The sequence below is a fragment of the Columba livia genome, chromosome 2 (genome assembly GCF_036013475.1).
Source record: "Columba livia isolate bColLiv1 breed racing homer chromosome 2, bColLiv1.pat.W.v2, whole genome shotgun sequence".
Taxonomy (NCBI): Eukaryota; Metazoa; Chordata; class Aves; order Columbiformes; family Columbidae; genus Columba; species Columba livia.
In genome coordinates, this window is record NC_088603.1 from 67,339,176 (window position 1) to 67,357,204 (window position 18,029).

Sequence of the window (18,029 nt, forward strand, 5' to 3'; positions counted from 1 at the left end):
GGCAGAAGCTCCATGGGCTGGTTAGCAGGTGGTGAGGCTTAAAAGAGCAGTTCTGCAATGGGGTAGGGCTCGCCTTTCAGTCTTTTCCTGTGTTTGGGTATGTGTTTGAGGCACCTCTTCATTTGTTTAGCTGGTAATTTACAGAATTCAAAGGAAAAAAAAAAAAAAGGAGTGAAATCTCAGCTTGACTGAAAAGGACTGAAGAGATTTAAAGGTTTTTGGGGACGGGTGGAGAGGAAGAGGCTGGATGAAAGCAGTTGCTCTCTTGTTCCTGCAGAAAAACAAGCTAAAAACAGCTGTCCTCATAAAACACTGGAAACACTGAGTAAGCTATCAGGATGTTGTTAATGACCAAGACACGTTAGCATAGCAGCCTACAGGAGTTTCATCGGTTAATGTGTGAACTGCGACCATCACACGGATGACACTGGAAGAGCATCCAGCCTGTCAGACATTTAGGTGTAACGTAATATGTACTCGTTGTGGCAGGGAAAGCGCAACGCCGTAAGGGAACCGCGGTGCCACAGCACCCCGTGCCGACTTCCATCCACCCCCTCCTGCCTTAACACACCGAGGGGGGCGGAGCGGAGCGAGGGCCGCCCCCCGCCGCAAGCCCGGGGCGGGACGTGAGGCGCCGCACGCCTCGGCCTCAGAGCCGCAAGGGCGCCGACGCTCCCAGCCGCCGAGGTAGGTGACGCGGGCAGGGCGCGACCCCGGGGCTACCGAACCGCGCGGGGGGACGAAGCCCCGTCGAGGGGGAGGCGGCGGCGGCGACCGCCGCCGCCGCCTCCCCCTCGACGGGGCTTCGTCCCCCCGCGCGGTTCCTCTTCGCCCTTCTGCAGGCGCGCAGCTGCACGTACGCTCGCCGCCCGCTGGGGTTGGTGCCGCAGCTGCGTCCCGGTGCGAATGCTGCTCGGCGAAGCGGCCGTGGGCTTGCTTTACCCTCCTTAAAATTGCAGTTGGTCCTGGGAGTTGCTCTCGGCAACAAAATTTAAAAGCATCGCGTGAGTTGAGTGTTCAGATAAATCCGCGACGGGTGCGCGTTGCTGTGTTGGGCAATTTATTTAAGGGTCGGTGGTCTTTGAGCAGAACGAATCTCTTCGGTTTTGCAGCGCGGGGGTCGGGAATTTGAAGGTGCAGGAGAAAACCGTGAATAATGTTTGTACTTGGTTCTTTATGGAGAATTCCGTACATGCGTCCTGAAATATACACCCTGAATGGGCTGCTTGTGTTTTATTTATTTCTTCTCAGGTAACGTGTTTCCAAGGGATGCTGATGAGTCTCTTCCAATTTACTGCTAGAAGGTTGGTTTCCCAAGTGCATTGTGGATTTAAGGCTTCTTCAAAGAAACAGAAGTTTTGTTTGGAAATGGCTCGTCCTAGTTCAAGTAAGACATCTATTTGTTTTCTTTTCTACCCTGGAGAGATATTTAAGCTTGATTCAAGGTTCAGGTTTTTTTTGTCAGCTGCTAAAATTTGTCTTCTATGGATAGCTCCAAAAATCTTTGTAGAGTTGCAGTTAGTGTGGTTGCGTGGTGATTTGTTTGTAGTATTTATAATCTGTGCAAACAAATGTATGCTAATTAATTGCATTTCCTTTTCATAATCCTAATGGGTAATAAAACTTCTCATTTCTGTGCACAAGAATTACAGAGGCCCTGGAGCATTTGGAACAACTTGGGTGCAGAATATTGGGTAACTCCAGGAGCCTTGTTCAGTCTAGTAGTAGTAAATATTATCTTTCTTTTCTTTTCCTTTTTTTTTTTTTGTTTTTTTTTAATTTGAGAATGTGTTTTAATTTGAGAACTGCACACAAAACTTCACGGGTATAATAATAATAAGCCTTAAGAGTTGCATAGCCAAGGTGCACTTGCTTTTTCTGCTGTTTTGAGCATCAGTGTTTGGCTGCTGTCAGAGACTGGAGACTAGACCAGGAGGACTTTGGGCCTGATCTTTATTCATTCAGGGCTTTGTGACATTTAGTTTACAACAGCAGATGGGGCATCGGGATTGTGGTGTTCTCTGTCCACTTCTATGGCCCTTGTGCTGTGGGCCCAGGGACTTCTTCACTGACTGTGTCTCATAAAAAATATCAGCCTTGCTTTAAAAAACAAAACAACCAAACAAAACCCCCCCACGCAGTAAATGTGAAGATGAGGGCTGTGATCAGCAGCTCAAAGTTCAGCTGGAGGCCAGTCACTAGTTGTGTACTGTAGGAGTCAATACTGGGGATATAATTTAACACCTTCATTAGCCGTCTGGATGATGAGGCAGAGTGAACCCTCAGCGAGTTTGCAGATGGCACAAACCTGGGAGCAGGGACTGATACACCAGAGGGTCATGCTGTGATCCAGAGGGACCTCAGCAGGCTAGGGCCATGGGCTGACAGGAATCTCATGAAGTTGGACAAATGGAAATGCTGAGTCCTGTCCCTGGGGAGGAATAAACCCAGGCACCAGGACAAGCTGGCACCAACCTGCTGGAAAGCAGCTTTGCAGGAGAGGCCCTCAGGGTCCTGGTAGACACCAAGTTGACCGTGAGCCACCAGTGAGCCCCTGTGGCAAAGGTAGCTGATGACTGTCCTGAACGTTAGGCAAGAGCATCTCCAGCAAATGGAGGGAGGTGATTGTTCAATTCTGCTCAGCACTAGTGAGATACACCTGGAGTGCTGCATCCAGTGCCGGGCTCCCCAGTACAAAAGAGACATGGCTACACTAGAAAGTATCCAGCGAAGGGCTACAAAGATGATTAATGGCTTGGAGCATCTGACATGTGAGGAGAGGCTGAGAGAGCTGGGACTGTTCAGAAGACAAGGCTGACTCTTCTCAGTAGTGTCCAATGACAAGACATGGAGCAATGGACACAAATTGGAACACACATGGTTCCATCTGTACTTGAGAAAACACTTTTTTACTGCGTGGGTGGTCAGGCACTGGAATGGGTTGTGCAGAGTGAGGTGGTGTAGTCTCCATCCTTGGAGATGCTCAGAAGCCACCTGACTGATCATAGTCCTGGACAGTCTGCCCTGGCTGACCCGCTTGTGCAGGGGTTTTGGACAAGATGATTTCCAGAGGTCATTTCCTACCTCAGCTGTTCTGTGATGCCAAAATACATTGCCTTAAAATTAATATCTGAGGTAAACTGGAAGAGATTTTTTTTTTTTATGGTAGCATCTCATGTGAGGTTTTATTTTAAGGCTCTGCCTTGCAAATATTGAGTACATTTACAGTTTAATACATTTTGTCTTACTGGGCTTGCTTAGATGCATTTTTGAGGATCTCCAGGAATTGCTCTTAAAATTCCACTACACAGAAGCTCAGAAACAAATTAGTATTCTGAAACTAAAGTCATGGGAGGTGTACGTGGAAGCCATTTCTGGATGCATAAGTTGGCCAGAACTGTATGGCTTCTTATATAGAAGCATGTTTGACCAGCTGTTTGTTTTTCTTCCTCACACACAGATATGGCTGATTTTCGAGAGGTGTTTGCCAAAGCGAAGCACATAGCCATCATCACAGGGGCGGGAGTTAGTGCAGAGAGTGGAGTTCCTACCTTCAGAGGGGCTGGAGGTTTCTGGAGAAAGTGGCAGGCCCAGGTATGTACGGGTGGCAGGTCTCTGTCAGTCGCGCTTCTTGCTCCATCAGGTAGGTAAGCCTGCAGGGTCAGGAGAAGATGGGTGCCTCAGGGGCTGGAGGTGTTCCCATGGGGTACGGCGGGGATACAGCTCTCCCTGCAGCTCTGTCTGCAGCTCTTCCCCACGCTTGTGCAGCTGCTGCTTCTTTTCTGTTGTTTGGGTTATCGGCTGTTTGGGAAAAATCTTGATTTCTCATAATACTCTTTAAAAATGTTTTAGGATTTTGTTTTGTCTGGGGACAGGGTTCCTCACAGTCTCTAAGTCTCCCACAAGCTCTGTCTCCCTTGCTGGTGTGATCTTGCCAGTGTTTAGAGACATGGGTGGGAGAAGAGGTGGAAGCAGATGCTGGAGAGTGGAGTGATGCAACAGAGAGCACCAAAATGCACAAGTTGTACTGGTACCTTGTGAGTCTGATCTTTTGTGGTGCTGCAGATATTTCAAATAATCATTATTCTGTCAGTAATTGCTACCCCAAACCCTGCAATCATATTTGCTTCATGATTTTTAATGATGCATTCATTAAAGATTCGTTGAAGTTAAAAAGGGGTCAGAGATCATGTTTTAGAGATGGTTTGAATCTAAAGGTGTGTTTTTTCTTTCAGTGGCTATTAATTCAAATAAAGTGTTTGTATAAATGCGTAGTCCTTCTGCATCAGAAAGTTTGTATTCATTGTTTTCAGATCAGCAGAACTGGGCCTGGAAGCATTACACTGAGCTACTCCTTGTTTAAAAATAGATAGGGCAAAATTGGTGTGAAAAGTATAGCTAGATTTTACAAGCACATGAACAGAAGACATTAGACTTGGGTTTTGACAATGGCTGTAATTTGGTTTGTGTTACACTTAAGGCAGTAAAGAAATTGCTGGCAAATTGCTAGCTTTATGGCTGCTGTAGAAAAGAATTTGAACGCCAGAAATCACGTGTATTGAAATACCTTCCTTTATATTGTACTAAACTCCTAATAGTTTGGCAGGAGAGCAGAGAATAAGGTCCGAGTGTACTATGTAAGACTGTGTACCACACTTTTTATATCAGTCATTTCCTCAATAAGATACTTTGACTTGTCATCCTTGTAAGGGCTATTGAACTGTATTCTTTTCAACTGCATCTGGTCATAAACAATCTGCTTTCAGTCTTGGTGTTACGCTGGTAGCAGTGTAGATGGCAGCATGCTAGCAGGCTTCATCTGGGGAGAGAATTTTCCTGCCCATTTGTTGCTAGAATTACATCTTACGTCTTTTCCAGGAGTTGGCTACGCCAGAGGCTTTTGCACGAAACCCTTCTCGTGTATGGGAATTTTACCATTACCGCCGGGAAGTGATGTTGAGTAAACATCCAAATCCTGCACATATCGCCATTGCAGAGTGCGAAAGGCGGCTGAGCAAGCAAGGACGGAGTGTTGTGGTCATTACGCAGAATATTGATGAACTACACAGAAAGGCAGGCACAAAGCACCTCCTAGAAATTCATGGTAAGAATCAGGTTACTTGGCTGCTACAGGCCAGCAAACTTGTGGGGGAGAAGAGAGGGCAGGAGAAGTACTGGGAGAAAATAAATTTGTCTTAAAAATTGTAATAACTTGCATGAATTATTCACAATGTGAGCCTGTGCTAACAATGGTGGTGCCACACTGGTATTGCCCCCAATAAAACGTGGATTGGCAGGATTGGTCTTTCCATCCCTGGTGCTTTCTGCTCTGCCACCTGCCCCTGTTCCTCTGTCCTGTCCTTCAAAGACCCACCTGCTGCACAGCCCTTGGCTACAGGAGGAAGGAGAGGCTGGAAACAGATAAAATCCCCTTGCCTTTCTCTCCTGCACCCAGTGGCACTCCCTCTCTCTCCCTATAGTTAGTGGCATTCCTTGCTCCTGCCACCTCTCCAGCAAAGTCCAGAGGAGAGCAACACAGGTGCAGTGGAACCTTTGGCTCTGATGAAGTACATTGCAGGGATGGAAAAAATTGAGGGTGAGGAGGCCTTTCTCCATCCTGTGAGATGCCTTCACTTCACAGGCCCTGCTGCAGAGTGAACATCTCCCAGGACAAAGTCCCATCCTGGTCCTCCAGCACTATGATGCTTCTTAACTTTTAAGTACCATGAAAGGTTTAAATGGCTTTTCCCACTGCTGCTTTGTGATCTGGACACAGGAAACCTGCACAAATTGTTTTGCAGTTGTGGATCCAAGGATAAAGTCTGGGGTATAGTTTAATTTTAGTCTTAGTCTTTACAAAATTTAAACAATTTTAAACTCTTGGTAATATTGCACTTCTCTACAGAATGTTACTAACACTACAGAAATCTTGGGGTTGGGAGTGTTGCATGAAACAAAGCAGTGTTAAGCAGCATATATTCTTTTATGAAAATGTTTCTGATTCAAGGGGAAAAGCAATAAGCAGAAATAATTTCCCTCAGTGATACTTTAGATAATTATTTTCCTCTGAAATACTGTTAAGACTGTGTATTACTCATGTGGTGAGGTAGAACAAATCATAGCTTAGAGGGACCGTTGCTGTTGTTCACTGCAGCCTTTCAGCTGGAAGGGTTGTGCCTGTCTTTGCTGGCCCCAGTTTGTGCCTGACTATGGTGCTGGTCACCTTGGGTTGCCGAACCTCTCTTTAGTTTGGAGAAGAGGAGACTGAGGGGTGACCTTATTAATGTTTATAAGTATATAAAGGGTGAGTGCCATGAGGATGGAGCCAGGCTCTTCTCGGTGGCAAACAATGATAGGACAAGGGGTAATGGGATCAAGCTGGAACACAAGAGGTTCCACTTAAATTTGAGAAAAAACTTCTCAGTGAGGGTGACAGAGCACTGGAACAGGCTGCCCAGGGGGGTTGTGGAGTCTCCTTCGCTGGAGACATTCAAAACCTGCCTGGACATGTTCCTGTGCGACCTCACCTAGGCGTTCCTGCTCCAGCAGGGGGATTGGACTAGATGATCTTTTGAGGTCCCTTCCAATCCCAAACATACTGTGATACTGTGAACAAAAGTGTGTGTATGCCATGTGTAGTAAATAGCGTCTCCTGGATAATGCTGCCAGGTTTCAACACTTGGCTGCTACATTCATGTAGTAAGTTACCCACAAGGTATAATTTCAAAGTCAAGTAAAGGCCGTCCAGATAAACAGAACCATTTGTGCAGCCAGTCCTCGGAGCAATCGCTTGATCTCTGATGTTTTCTTTGTGCCTTTCAGGTAGTTTATTTAAAACTCGATGCACCAACTGTGGAAATGTGGCTGCAAATTACAAGAGTCCAATATGCCCTGCATTGGCTGGCAAAGGGTAATACTGTCTGCCTTGTAAACTCTGCATTTTCTACTTTGTCTATCTGCTGCTCAATAGAAAAGGAGCCATTTTAGGACTGTACAGGAGTTTCAACCAACCACCTCATTTTCCTTTACTAGTATTAATGCTTAAATTTCACACAACTGTTCTGAAACTTGAGTATAGTGTTTGGTAGCGCCAGTGAGAGCCTGTGATACTAACAAGTCCTGTGAATGAATAGCCGTTAATCTCTAAGTTAGCACAACATTATATCTGCTTTAATTAGAACAGTTTCAGATGGTCTGGAACTCTCATACTGGACATCAAACAGTTGTACTCTTTGAGAATGTGTGTTTACTCCCATCCTATTCAACTTCCAGTTTTTTTATTAAATCGGATGCTTACTCCTTAAATTGGACTGTCATCACTTGATACACTGACTGTCCTCTTCTGCATCTCTTGAGCAGCTTTTGTCCTTCAACTCATCACTAAGATTCTCATGACTACAGGTCTTGAAACACAGATGCATGGAACAATCAGGAGGGAAGCATCAGTTCCCAGGATTTCTGCAACTTTAAAAGTTGCAGAAGAATCCTTCAGTCTCCTTTTTCTAGCCATCCTCTTTCTTTCACCATTAAAAAAAGGAGGCAGGGAAACAGGACAGGCACATGCTCAGATTTTTAGGTATTTTCCCCTTTGTATTTTGCCAGATCTTCAAATGGCTACATAAATATTTGTTGTGCTTCTGACAGACTTTGACCAGCATCTTACAGCTGCTTAGCTCTGGGATAATTCTGGGCAAATGCGTGCCTGGCCTCTGTAGGGTATTTTAGGGTTGTAGCAGGTGTTGAAGTTGGCTGAAGTTGCAAAGATTCCTTGATTGGAGAGCATGCTTTAGAGAAATACGAAGTTTTTATTAATATATAAAACGCACTTTGTATGACCGAATATTTATTTCATTTTTGTAACTTCAGGGCTCCAGATCCTGAAACACAAGATGCCGCTATTCGAGTTGAAGACCTTCCTCAGTACGTATGGGCTGCTTTGATCTTTGCTGGTACCTCTTTGTGCGTCTCAAAGGCTTATATTGCTGTTCACGTGGTTTTGGAAGGATACAGAAACATTCTACAGAAAAAGATGTGGGACTTTGCCTCAGAGAACTGAGTCTAAATCTAAACCTGGCGTTGCAGGGGACAGCAGACAACAGTCAACAGGAGTCTATACTAGTTTATCATGATGCTAAAGGGATCGCAGGCTTGTGTACTTGAGCATCAAGGTGACACATGCGTCAGTTCATGGGTTTTGTAGTAGCTGGAGTAGTTGGAGAATTGCAGTAAGAAAATTAAGTTCTACACAGTAAACAATTTACTACTTTGCAGGTGCTGCCTACTGTTAGTCTTTAATATTGTGCTGGGGTACCGCCACAGTATAGTCTCTTGCAGGAATTAAGCAGGCCACTGTGCTTTTTTATAACGGCTGAAGCTTTGCCTTAGGTAGTTGTAGATGTAAAAAGCCACTATATTTTTCATCTGGTTCCTAAGGAAAAGAGGCTAACGCGATGCTTCTTGCAATTCACTTTCTCCTTAAAAACCTGATGGCCAGTTTGTTAATGTTGATGGAGGTAGAGGACTGTAGCACCTACTATGGTTTTTAAGTTCCACACATTTCAGGAGCTGAGTAAAGGAAAGATGTGATAAAGTATCTGAGCTGAACAACTGTTCAGCCCACCATTCTGTGTGCGTACTTCCAACATATGTGTAGAATGGCATCAGCTGCCTTCTGTCCAGCACAAGGACTGTGAAAGAGAAGAGAGAAAGAAGAATGAGGGCAGATAAAGACATGTCCAAATGAGAATGAAAACTGCTTTGCCAGTTTGCAGGTTGAAATTTGCATGTCAGAAGCACAATGCTATCCCTTTGTGTTTTTTAAACAGGTGTGAGGAGGACGGCTGCAACGGACTCCTCCGTCCACACGTTGTATGGTTTGGTGAAACCCTGGATCCTAACATTCTGACAGCGGTTGAGAAGGAGCTTGAGATATGTGACCTCTGCTTGGTGGTGAGTGCCACTTTTGTAACCTATCCTCTTAACCAGCAGGGAAGGCAAGCTAAATAGGTTGCACCTCCCAGGTAAAGGAGATGCAGCTGCACTTTCTTGAGGGAGCTAAAAGCACCTGAGGGACTCTCTAGTGTCAAGTGTACAACATTAAGACCATGAAGTTTAAAATTTTACATACACTGGGCATCTTGCTCAGCTGGTATCTGCTCTCTGCATTTAGTGTGCACACATGTAAAAGCTTCAAGTGTTAGAGGTTAGCTAATTTAAAAAGTTCCTCAAACAGTGAAAAACAGGATTATTTTGATGCTCAGTTTAAAAAGACGCTACAAAACCTAAGAACATAGCTAGCTGTTATCATATGCTCCATTTTTTGCAAGGTTGTTTACATGCCATGTAGGTTTTACACTGATGACCCCAAAACATTTGCTCAGAATATTGCATACCCCTCAGACAATAATCTCAAGTAACACAAGGGACATCTTGTGGGGTTTTTATTTTTCTTAAAAGCAAAGTCTAGCATTTTGTTTCTGGGATTTTTTCGTTCATCTACAGTTACAATCTCCAAACAGGCTTCTTTGGGTTGCATCAGAGAAACAATTCCTGATTCTTATGCTGTGTTAAATAGCTACATATGCAGTCACACTAAATATAGATACTGATTTGGTTTCTTTTCTGTAGGATCTTCCATGCTTTAGTGGTTTTGCAGATCCAGTGTTCTGAGAATGGTCCTTACATTGCGGGCTGATTTGTTTTTGTCTGTTTAACTACTGGCCTGCTTGCTACACTCCTGATTTTTTGCCCTGTCCCTGCAGGTTGGGACCTCCTCCGTGGTGTATCCTGCTGCTATGTTTGCCCCTCAGGTATCTGCCAGAGGAGTGCCAGTTGCTGAATTTAACATGGAAGCCACTCCTGCCACAAACAGATTCAGGTAAAGCTGTTCAGTCTTAAACTAGTAAGTTTTAGTCCCCTCCGTCTTTATTGACCTTTTCATTGAATTTCTGAAATGTTTAGAAAATTTTTTAACATACATGATCTAGTTCCCTCCCAGATGCTTAAGAAATATCACATAATCACAGAATGGCTGGGGTTGGAAGGGACCTCTGGAGATCATCTAGTCCAGTCCACCTGCTAAAGCAGGTTCACCCAGAGCAGATCACACAGGAAGGTGTCCAGGCGGGTTTTTAATGTCTCCAGAGAAGGAGACTCCACAGCCTCTCTGGGCAGCCTGTTCCAGTGCTCTGGCACCCTCAAAGTAAAGAAGTTTCTCCACGGGTTTAGATGGAACCTCCTGTATTTCAGTCTGTGCCCGCTGCCCCTCATCCTGTCATTGGGATGCACTGAATATTATTTCCTTCTTAAAAGAAAGAGAAGATGATTGTTCTTCCTTGCTGGAATTAACTTAGAAAAATACTCTTGTGTCTTAAGTGTGAAGCCTGGCTCTAGGTCCTAGCAGGCCTAAAACCCTTTATCTCACAGGCAGGACCAGCTGCCTTACCTGCATGTCAGATGCCCTCGGGCACCGCCAGAAGCAGCAGCGGTTGCTGGCGGTCGCTCGCCCCTTCACGCGGCCGTTTCCTTCCAGGTTTCACTTTCCGGGCCCCTGCGGGACCACCCTGCCGCCGGCGCTGGCCCGACACGAGACGGAGATCATCTCCTGAGCACCCGGGAGCGGCGGGCAGGGACGCACCGCACCGGCAGCTGCAGCCCGGCCTGGCGGGACCCAGCGCGGAGGGGCAGGGGGAGTTGGGGAGGGGAAAAGGGGAGAAAGCGGAGGCGGCGGGTCTCGCCGGTCTGTTCCCTCCCCTGCTCCCTGCAGCAATAAATGGGGGGCGCGGCACGGAGCGAGCTGCCCCGAGCCCAGGCAGCCGTTCTCCGGCCTTTCTCTGTGGAGGAGGGAGGGGGGAAGGGGAGGAGAGGATGGTGGCGGTTACAATCCGTTGGGCACGAGGGGGCGTGTCTCGCGGCCGTCATGGCGGGGCGGGGCGTCTTCTCGATGCGGGGGTGTGGTTGCTGGGGCGCGCATGCGCGCTGGCGGCGGAAGTCAGGGAGCGCTTCCGGGACTGGGCTCCGGGAGGGCAGCATGGGGGCCATGGCGCGGCGGAGAAAGGCGGCGGCCGCGGGAAAGCGCGGGCCGCCCGCCGCGCTTGTCAGCCCGGCTTCCTCGGAGGACGAGGCGCCGGAGGAGGTGTCCTTTGGCGTGGCGAGGGAGGCGGCCGAGACCCAACGGAAGCTCGTGGGGGAGGCGGCCCGGAGGTACGGACATTAACCCCTGCAAAAGCCACCCGTGCACGGCGCTTCCCCCCCAGACCCCTTGCCGCTTCCCCGTCCTCAGGCGGCGCTGACGGCGCCTCCCGCCTCCCCGCAGGCACCGGGAGCTGCTGAAGGAGAAGCGGCGGCGGCGGCAGGAGCTTTTCGCGGAGCAGAAGGTACGGCGGCCCCCGCTCCCCGCGCCGGGCGGGCCGTGCCCCCACAGAATCACGGAATGTCAGGGATTGGAAGGGACCTCGAAAGATCATCCAGTCCAATCCCCCTGCTGGAGCAGGAACACCCAGATGAGGTTACACAGGAATGTGTCCAGGCGGGTTTTGAATGTCTCCGGAGAAGGAGACTCCACAACCCCCCTGGGCAGCCTGTTCCAGTGTCTGTCACCCTCACTGAGAAGAAGTTTCTTCTCTAATTTAAGTGGAACCTCCTGTGTTCCAGGTTGCATCCATTACCCCTTGTCCTACCACTAGTTGTCACCAAGAAGAGCCTGGCTCCATTCTCATGACACTCACCCTTTACATATTTATAAACATTAATGAGGTCACCCCTCAGACTCCTCCAAACTAAAGAGACCCAGCTCCCTCAGCCTTTCCTCATAAGGGAGATGCTCCACTCCCTTAATCATCTTTGTTGCCCTGCGCTGGACTCTCTCCAGCAGTTCCCTGTCCTTCTGGAACTGAGGAGTCCGCCCCACTAACCGCGCTCTCCCTGCAGAGGCGGAAGCTGCTTCCCGAAGCCGTGCTGCAGGAGCTGGCCGCCGCGCCGCCAGAACGGTGAGGGGGACACGGCGGGTGGGGAGAGGTGGTTCCAGGAGCGCTGCCTGTGGCACTGCGGCCCCATCGAGTCCTGGCATTGGGAGATTACAGGGGGAAACGGGACTCTTGGTTCTGCTCAGTGTCTCACCGAGGTGCCTGGGGAGTTACTGCCATGCGAGCCATAGTGGCTGTGGGTGAATGAATGCAGGGAGTGCATGCACTGGAAGGGTAACCCTTTGCCTTTTCCTTCCTCCACAGAGCCGAGGAACAAGCTGCAGCTGCGAACACAGGTACAGCATAGCTGGCTTCGCTGGCACGGTGCTCGTCCCGCTACCTCAGCGTTCTGCCTCTGTGCTAGGGCTGCAGGGGGAAGTGCTTTGGTACAGAGACCTTTTGCAAGTGTGAAACAGGCTGAACAGATTGTCTGTTGCCAAGGAAAAATACCCAAAGGAGGGTCTGAAGCTGCATTTAAACTGATTTCTGGGCCTTTTACAAAAGTGTTTTGTGGTACAATGATTTCAGTTAGAATAGCCCAACATTTTTAAGGAAATAATGGGCAAGTGTTATAATAGAAAAAGCTCCTTCTTACTAGAGGAAGATTAATAGCATTTGCTTAAGTTACAAAGGCTATTTCTGTATACAGTTGTTAATTGCCTTAATACTTTACATATCATACTAGGATTTAATAGCATCTGTGAAAAAAAAGGTGGCTTTTTTCAAATTCTGAACTAGAAAATGAAGAGTATTCATGACTGCTGTTTGCTGGCCCTCTTCATCTGCATTTCAAAGTACTTTACAAAAAAAAAATGTTTGTGTTTTGTTTTTTTTTTTTTTAAAACAGTTGTGTGATCCATACATCACGTAACTATATAGCCAGCTGATATAACAGCTACTTTTTCTTCCTTTTATTATTGTTTTTTTTTTTTAGAAAAATCTGTTGTTGGCATAGAAAAGATATGAGCTCAGGATAGGACAAGGGATAATGGTTTTAAAGTAAAGGAGTGAAGATTCAGGCTAGACATGAGGAATAAGTGGTTTACAATGAGGGTGGTGAAACACCGGCCCAGGTTGCCCAGAGAGGTGGTAGATGCCCCATCCCTGGGGACAGTCAAGGCCAGGCTGGACAGGGCTCTGAGCAACCTGATCTGGTTGAAGATGTCCATGCTTATTGCAGGGGGTTGGACTAGATGAGCTTTGAAGGTCCCTCCCAACCCAAACCATGCTAATGATTCTTTGAGTTCTTGGTCTCCATGTACCTGGTGGTGAGGACGAATCCGAGGCTGGCTTCCCCTTTGCATGTTACTCGTAGCTGTTGTGTAGCACTGGAGTTTGTCCGGTGATGAAGCCTGTTCTGTGGTATTGATGCCAAGGAAGGGGAAGGCTGTCCAGGGGTACTTGGGGTAGTTCCTCCAAGGTGTGCTTTTTCTCTACTTGCTAACAGCCTATGTGGGCAACGCTTTCTAGCTCTTGATTCATAATGTTTGGGAATTTTTTTCTGTTTTCTATTAAATTTACTTTAGGTGAACTCTGTGGAGGTGGGGCTGCAAAGCAGAGCGAAGGCAAAGCCCAAAGGCTGGTGAAGAAAGTTGTGCAAAGGAAGGGTGCCAGGTGCGCTGGGAGAAGCAGAGGCAGGGGCTCTATTGCCGTGTGGTGACACTGCTGCTACTTCTGCCTGGGGAGGGGGCACCACGGAAGAAGCTGTTCTGTCACTGGGTGGCTGTACTCTCTGCTTGATGTTCCCTGTCCTTCCTCTGATTGAAAGCGTATTTATGTGCTGTAAGCACCTTTAGTATGCTTCTGATATGGCATACTTGTAAAAGATATATATAAAATCTATAATATAAATAATTTTTAAGTTAATTGGTATGAGATAACTGAGCAGCCATAAGCACAGCAGAAGACATTCTGTTATCTATCTCTGCAGGTCTTGCTGTGGAGCTCTGAGTTCCTGCATTCAGGTTTTTTTCTTTGTTTGGTTTTGGTTTTTTTCCCCCTTTGTTTCTCTGCCACTGCTGTGTGCAGTAGGCTCTGGTAGGACTAGTTCCAGACTCCCAAGGAATTCCTCAGGGCATATAAAGGTACAGGATGACAGGTTGAGAGCCTTGGCCCAGTTTTTAATACGCTACAAACCTTGGCTGAGCATCAGAAACCAGCACCAGCTTCTGTTGTGCTCAAGCAGCAAAGCACTGACGTTTGTCTGTTGTTCTGAGTTCTATTACTATACTACAGGTATTTACATCACTGTATTTAATTAACTAGGTCAAAAGGAAACTATGTGGCTGTGCGCTTAAAAGATCAGACTTTGGAAGGCCTCCACCAAAAGCTCGCCCGAGACTTTTTAAGCACTCATCTCTATGGACCAGGCACCAACCGGGTAGGGGGTAAGCGGTTTTCCTTAGGTGGGTCTGCATCAGGATGTGTTAAACTTTGTAATTAACACTCATCTCTATTTCAGCAAATGAATTTTTTTCCCTTGAAAATAAGAAAAACCCAGTTAGAAAAGCTGCCGTTCAGTTTGTGGACAAATCTTGGGGTGAGTATATAAAGTCAAAGTAGGTACTGCTTTAAACCACATTATGCATACAGTTGCTTGGGTTTGTTTTAAATAAAGTTTTCCCATGCTAGCGGGCTGTGACTTGCTCCATTCTCCCTCGAAGAACCTGACAGTAAGGGAAGGGCTGTGGAACACTACAGCCTGTTTGGGTGTGAGAAGGGTATGTGAGACCCAACTTGAAAAAATGACCTCGTTTTTTGATACATTAAGAAACAGCATCTGGGCCTAGAGGCAGGTTTACTTGCCAGAATAAATACTTTACTAATTGTTTCAGCCTGCAGCCTCTGAGCCCTTGGAAGTAGTTTCAGATGTGTGTGAAACTTAAAGCAGGGATGCCAAGAACCCAGAACTTGTGTTTTGAATACAGGGGAATGGTGCCTGTTTCTCCTTATAAAAGTGACATTACAGAAAGGAATGGGGACAGCCACACGAACACCCTCTGGGGGGCTCATGGATACTAGAAGCCAAAGTTACTGATACTCAGTGGGCAGCATCCACTTTTCAGTTGTGCTTCACAAGTGCTGCTGTACCCCCCACTTTTGGAAGAGGATGGACACAAGTTGGTAACCAGCCAGTGAAAAGCACCTTGCGTATGTGAAATAGAATAGGAAGTTTATCAGCTTTCCAGTCAGTTCTGTTCTGAAATGCTGCAGTAATCAAAGGATTGCCGCTTCTTGAGTAGATGGGCTAAGGAAATAATAATTTTCTTCTTTTTTTGTTGTTTTTTTAAGGGCAAGAAAAGAAGCTAAAAGCAGCAAGGTTTAAACAACGTTGGCTTGCAACACAGATTAAAAAGCAAGTATGAAGACAGCTGTTTCAGAAGATGCAATTAAGAACTTCTACTGTGTCTCTCCACACAAAGGTGTTTTTTTTCCCCCCACTGCTCCATCACTGCTGCTCTTTCAGATCTAGGCAACAGCCACCAGCAGGCACTAACCTTCAGCAAGCTGTGCCTGAACTGACCGTGCCATTCTCTTCCCTCCCCCTTTCAGGAGAGGTGAGAGAAGCTAAGAACCAGCTGGGCCAGGGTAGTGACTGTGTATCCTTAATACTGTTTGAGAACAGCTGGTGTTCTGGCCAGGCTGGTAGAGCTGCCCCCATGAGGAAGCTGTTTTGCAGGGAATAAAGATTAACAGTGTTGTACTTATTGTTCTGGAAGCCGCATTTCTTACAGCAATCAATTATTCCTGCTTTTCCAGTTACTAGCAGCACTGAGGCAAGACTTGCTTTCTGCAAGAACACAGTAAACCTTTCCCTTTTGACAACCTGGCTGCTGCAGTGCTCAGAGGCAGGCAAGTGGCATCCCTGGTTCAACTGGCCACTTGCCTGCTGAATTTGGAGGTTTCCCTGAGAACCAGTGTTCTAGGATAGAGCTCTAGAGCCCAGAAACTGTAGCATACAAGCCCATGCTACCATGTATGTAGAAGTAAGTTTTTAATGGCTGGTTAATTATGATATCACTACATTTTATTGCAATATAGTACTATTTGAAGCACTTTTAAAAATGCAAGGTGTACAAAGATTAAATTAAGACTGTAAATTGACTAAATATTTGGTTTTTATATAAATAGGTCATAACCACACTGTGTTGACATGTAATACTGTTATAATACAACAGTTAAACTGGTGAGTCTACACAACAGAAGCTGTCTGTAGTTAAACAAGGAAACAAAGTTGAAAAGACCATGTTAAAACAAAAAACTACTAAGATCAACAGGTTGGGATTGTAAGTAGCAACAAACATATTCACTCAGCTCCTGAGTAATTCAAGTTTTACAGTACACATTAAAAAATATCATTTCTTCCCATCAACACTATATATCCAAACCATCAGGTGTTTATGCATTTTGCAAATTACACTGATTGAACTATGTAACAATGGGGGTGGAGGTTGGCAAGTCATCCTGCTTTGACATTGACGTCACCCACATGCTAAATAGATCCAGGTTTTCTAGTCCGTCCCACCACAAGGTAGCAGGATTTTTGGTTTGTTTTGGACAATCGTTCAAAGGATTGGTTCTTGTCAGTTTGGATGTCTGACATTATCAGTGATATTTTCAACTCTTAGCTGTCTAAGAGGTCTGAAGATGGAAATTTTCTCCTAACACTAAGTTAGAAATCATTTGCATCATGCTGTAAACTAGGAAGCAACATAAAGCGACAGACTTGTCCTTAGTACATAATTAAAATTCCAAATTCCAGTCAGCAGAGCTGGACTACTTTCCATGTTGAATATGCCACACCACCTTTCAGATCTTCAAATGCATAGCTAGTGTAGGTAGTCTTCCACTGTGGCGAACGCGCAGGATCCGATTCCTGATCGAGCCATCAATCCTAGACACTGTGATGCTTGTCCCATCGCTAGGGCGAGTGGTGGTTGCTTTGGCAGATTGTGAGTCTCTGAAAGAGAATTGTGGTGGCAGTTAAATACCTGATTAATGTCATAGCAATGCACTGAACACTTACATTTTAAGCTTGTTTATAAAGTTGTTTGAAATTCCTGTATTTACTTGCCAAGTTTGCTCTTAGAGCAAGACAGGACAAACCAACTGATTTTGAAATGCCCTGCACAGCACCATTACTAACAGGCCCATTTTTGCTTTGAACAACAAAAAAAGATGCTGACATCTGTTACATTACCATGCCCCCCCTACACCACCCCTCTCTCTTTTAGTAAAAACTAGAGCGTACCATAACATTGCTATGCTCTGTTAGTGACACAGCCAGCCCAGTCCTGAGTGCAGCAAATGATGTGAGCAGCAGTGCTACCTGACTAGAATGAAAGGAGAAGGCCCCCAGGCTTTACCCACCTAGTATTGCACTATTCAGTACAGAGCACACAGGTTCTCTTTGTATCGGGTCAAGCTGGTTTCCGACAGGGCTGCTCCAGGGATCGGAATATGCAAGTAAACTGAATGCATCCTACGGAAAGATGAGGTTTATTACATCTCACAGCTATATTCCACTAGTGAAAACTAGGACTATTTTCATCACCTGTTGGGACTCCAAATCACAAAGGCTGTGTCCATCAATACAAAATGATAAAAAGAAACTGTAACAGGAATTGTTCCATTTTGAGCAAGCAGAACAACAAAAGTTGGCAGTACTTTAATAAGTGATGGGGAAAGATGAAATAGACTGCAAATTGCATGCAGTTAGTCTTTGGTAAGGGAATCCTTTTCCAGAGCAGTCTCAAATCAAGGTAAACTAATTAACACACAAGAATACAACAGAGAGCACATTTCAGGCATCTGGATCAATTATCTTTGCAGTTCATTTATCATTAGAGCTGAAAACAGCATTTCAATTCAAGAGGCCAAACTGCACAGTCAGAAATGAGATGGAGGGAATTGCTAAATTAATCTCTGGTTTTAATTGTATTACAGCATGCAATTATCTTCTCTGTGAACGTGCTACACAGACAAGACAGGAGACAGTGCTACACCACAGCTGATTAGAGCACTGCTCTCAGACCAAAAAAAAATTGCTAAAGCTACAGCAGGGCA

At 46.0% G+C, this 18,029-nt stretch overlaps 3 protein-coding genes and 1 long non-coding RNA gene across 9 annotated transcripts in view; 2 read left to right on the top strand and 2 right to left on the bottom strand.

The window, feature by feature from the left end:
* Positions 1–250: 250 nt before the first annotated feature.
* Positions 251–10,810, top strand: SIRT5 (sirtuin 5). Of its 2 annotated transcripts, none has more exons than XM_065052329.1 (9): positions 251–687; positions 1,252–1,387; positions 3,461–3,594; positions 4,879–5,104; positions 6,823–6,910; positions 7,867–7,920; positions 8,826–8,949; positions 9,762–9,877; positions 10,532–10,810. In XM_065052329.1, the coding sequence occupies exons 2-9, from the start codon at positions 1,270–1,272 to the stop codon at positions 10,605–10,607; spliced, it is 936 nt and encodes a 311-aa protein (XP_064908401.1). In that variant the 5' UTR covers positions 251–687; positions 1,252–1,269; the 3' UTR covers positions 10,608–10,810. The 2 variants fall into 2 exon arrangements, with proteins under 2 accessions (XP_064908401.1, XP_064908402.1); XM_065052330.1 differs by lacking the exon at positions 251–687 and adding an exon at positions 808–1,004.
* LOC135578523 (uncharacterized) lies at positions 3,552–10,629 on the bottom strand. Its single transcript, XR_010470239.1, has 2 exons — positions 10,445–10,629; positions 3,552–8,687 (listed from the first exon to the last, which is right to left on the bottom strand). It is a non-coding gene; the product is annotated as an uncharacterized LOC135578523 (long non-coding RNA).
* Positions 10,811–11,038: 228 nt separating the features above from the next.
* On the top strand, positions 11,039–15,666 carry NOL7 (nucleolar protein 7). The gene is made up of 8 exons (XM_065052350.1): positions 11,039–11,202; positions 11,315–11,375; positions 11,929–11,987; positions 12,228–12,259; positions 13,490–13,577; positions 14,229–14,350; positions 14,425–14,502; positions 15,255–15,666. Exons 1-8 carry the CDS (start codon positions 11,039–11,041, stop codon positions 15,326–15,328), a joined length of 678 nt encoding a protein of 225 aa, XP_064908422.1. The 3' UTR covers positions 15,329–15,666.
* A 274-nt stretch (positions 15,667–15,940) lies between these two features.
* The window catches only part of RANBP9 (RAN binding protein 9), a 39,718-nt gene continuing 37,629 nt past the window's right edge, over positions 15,941–18,029 (bottom strand). For all 5 annotated transcript variants that reach the window (XR_010470237.1, XM_065052326.1, XM_065052324.1 and 2 more), the window contains exons 13-14: positions 17,334–17,445; positions 15,941–16,923 (exon numbers count right to left, since the gene is read on the bottom strand). Coding sequence is in view for 4 of the 5 variants with exons in the window: in XM_065052326.1 (XP_064908398.1) it covers positions 16,793–16,923; positions 17,334–17,445 (243 nt within the window). In the remaining variant the exon portion in view is untranslated. The remainder of the gene's footprint in view (positions 16,924–17,333; positions 17,446–18,029) is intronic.

What these genes read in the sequence shown, in the direction of transcription:
- SIRT5 (XM_065052329.1), top strand. Translation starts at nt 1,270, where the DNA reads ATGCTGATGAGTCTCTTCCAATTTACTGCTAGAAGGTTGGTTTCCCAA. An exon ending in GGAGAAAGTGGCAGGCCCAG is followed by an intron (nt 3,595 to 4,878) that starts GTATGTACGGGT and finishes CGTCTTTTCCAG; the next exon opens with GAGTTGGCTACGCCAGAGGC. An exon ending in CCTGCATTGGCTGGCAAAGG is followed by an intron (nt 6,911 to 7,866) that starts GTAATACTGTCT and finishes TTGTAACTTCAG; the next exon opens with GGCTCCAGATCCTGAAACAC.
- NOL7 (XM_065052350.1), top strand. Translation starts at nt 11,039, where the DNA reads ATGGCGCGGCGGAGAAAGGCGGCGGCCGCGGGAAAGCGCGGGCCGCCC. An exon ending in GTGGGGGAGGCGGCCCGGAG is followed by an intron (nt 11,203 to 11,314) that starts GTACGGACATTA and finishes GCCTCCCCGCAG; the next exon opens with GCACCGGGAGCTGCTGAAGG. An exon ending in GTTTGTGGACAAATCTTGGG is followed by an intron (nt 14,503 to 15,254) that starts GTGAGTATATAA and finishes TGTTTTTTTAAG; the next exon opens with GGCAAGAAAAGAAGCTAAAA.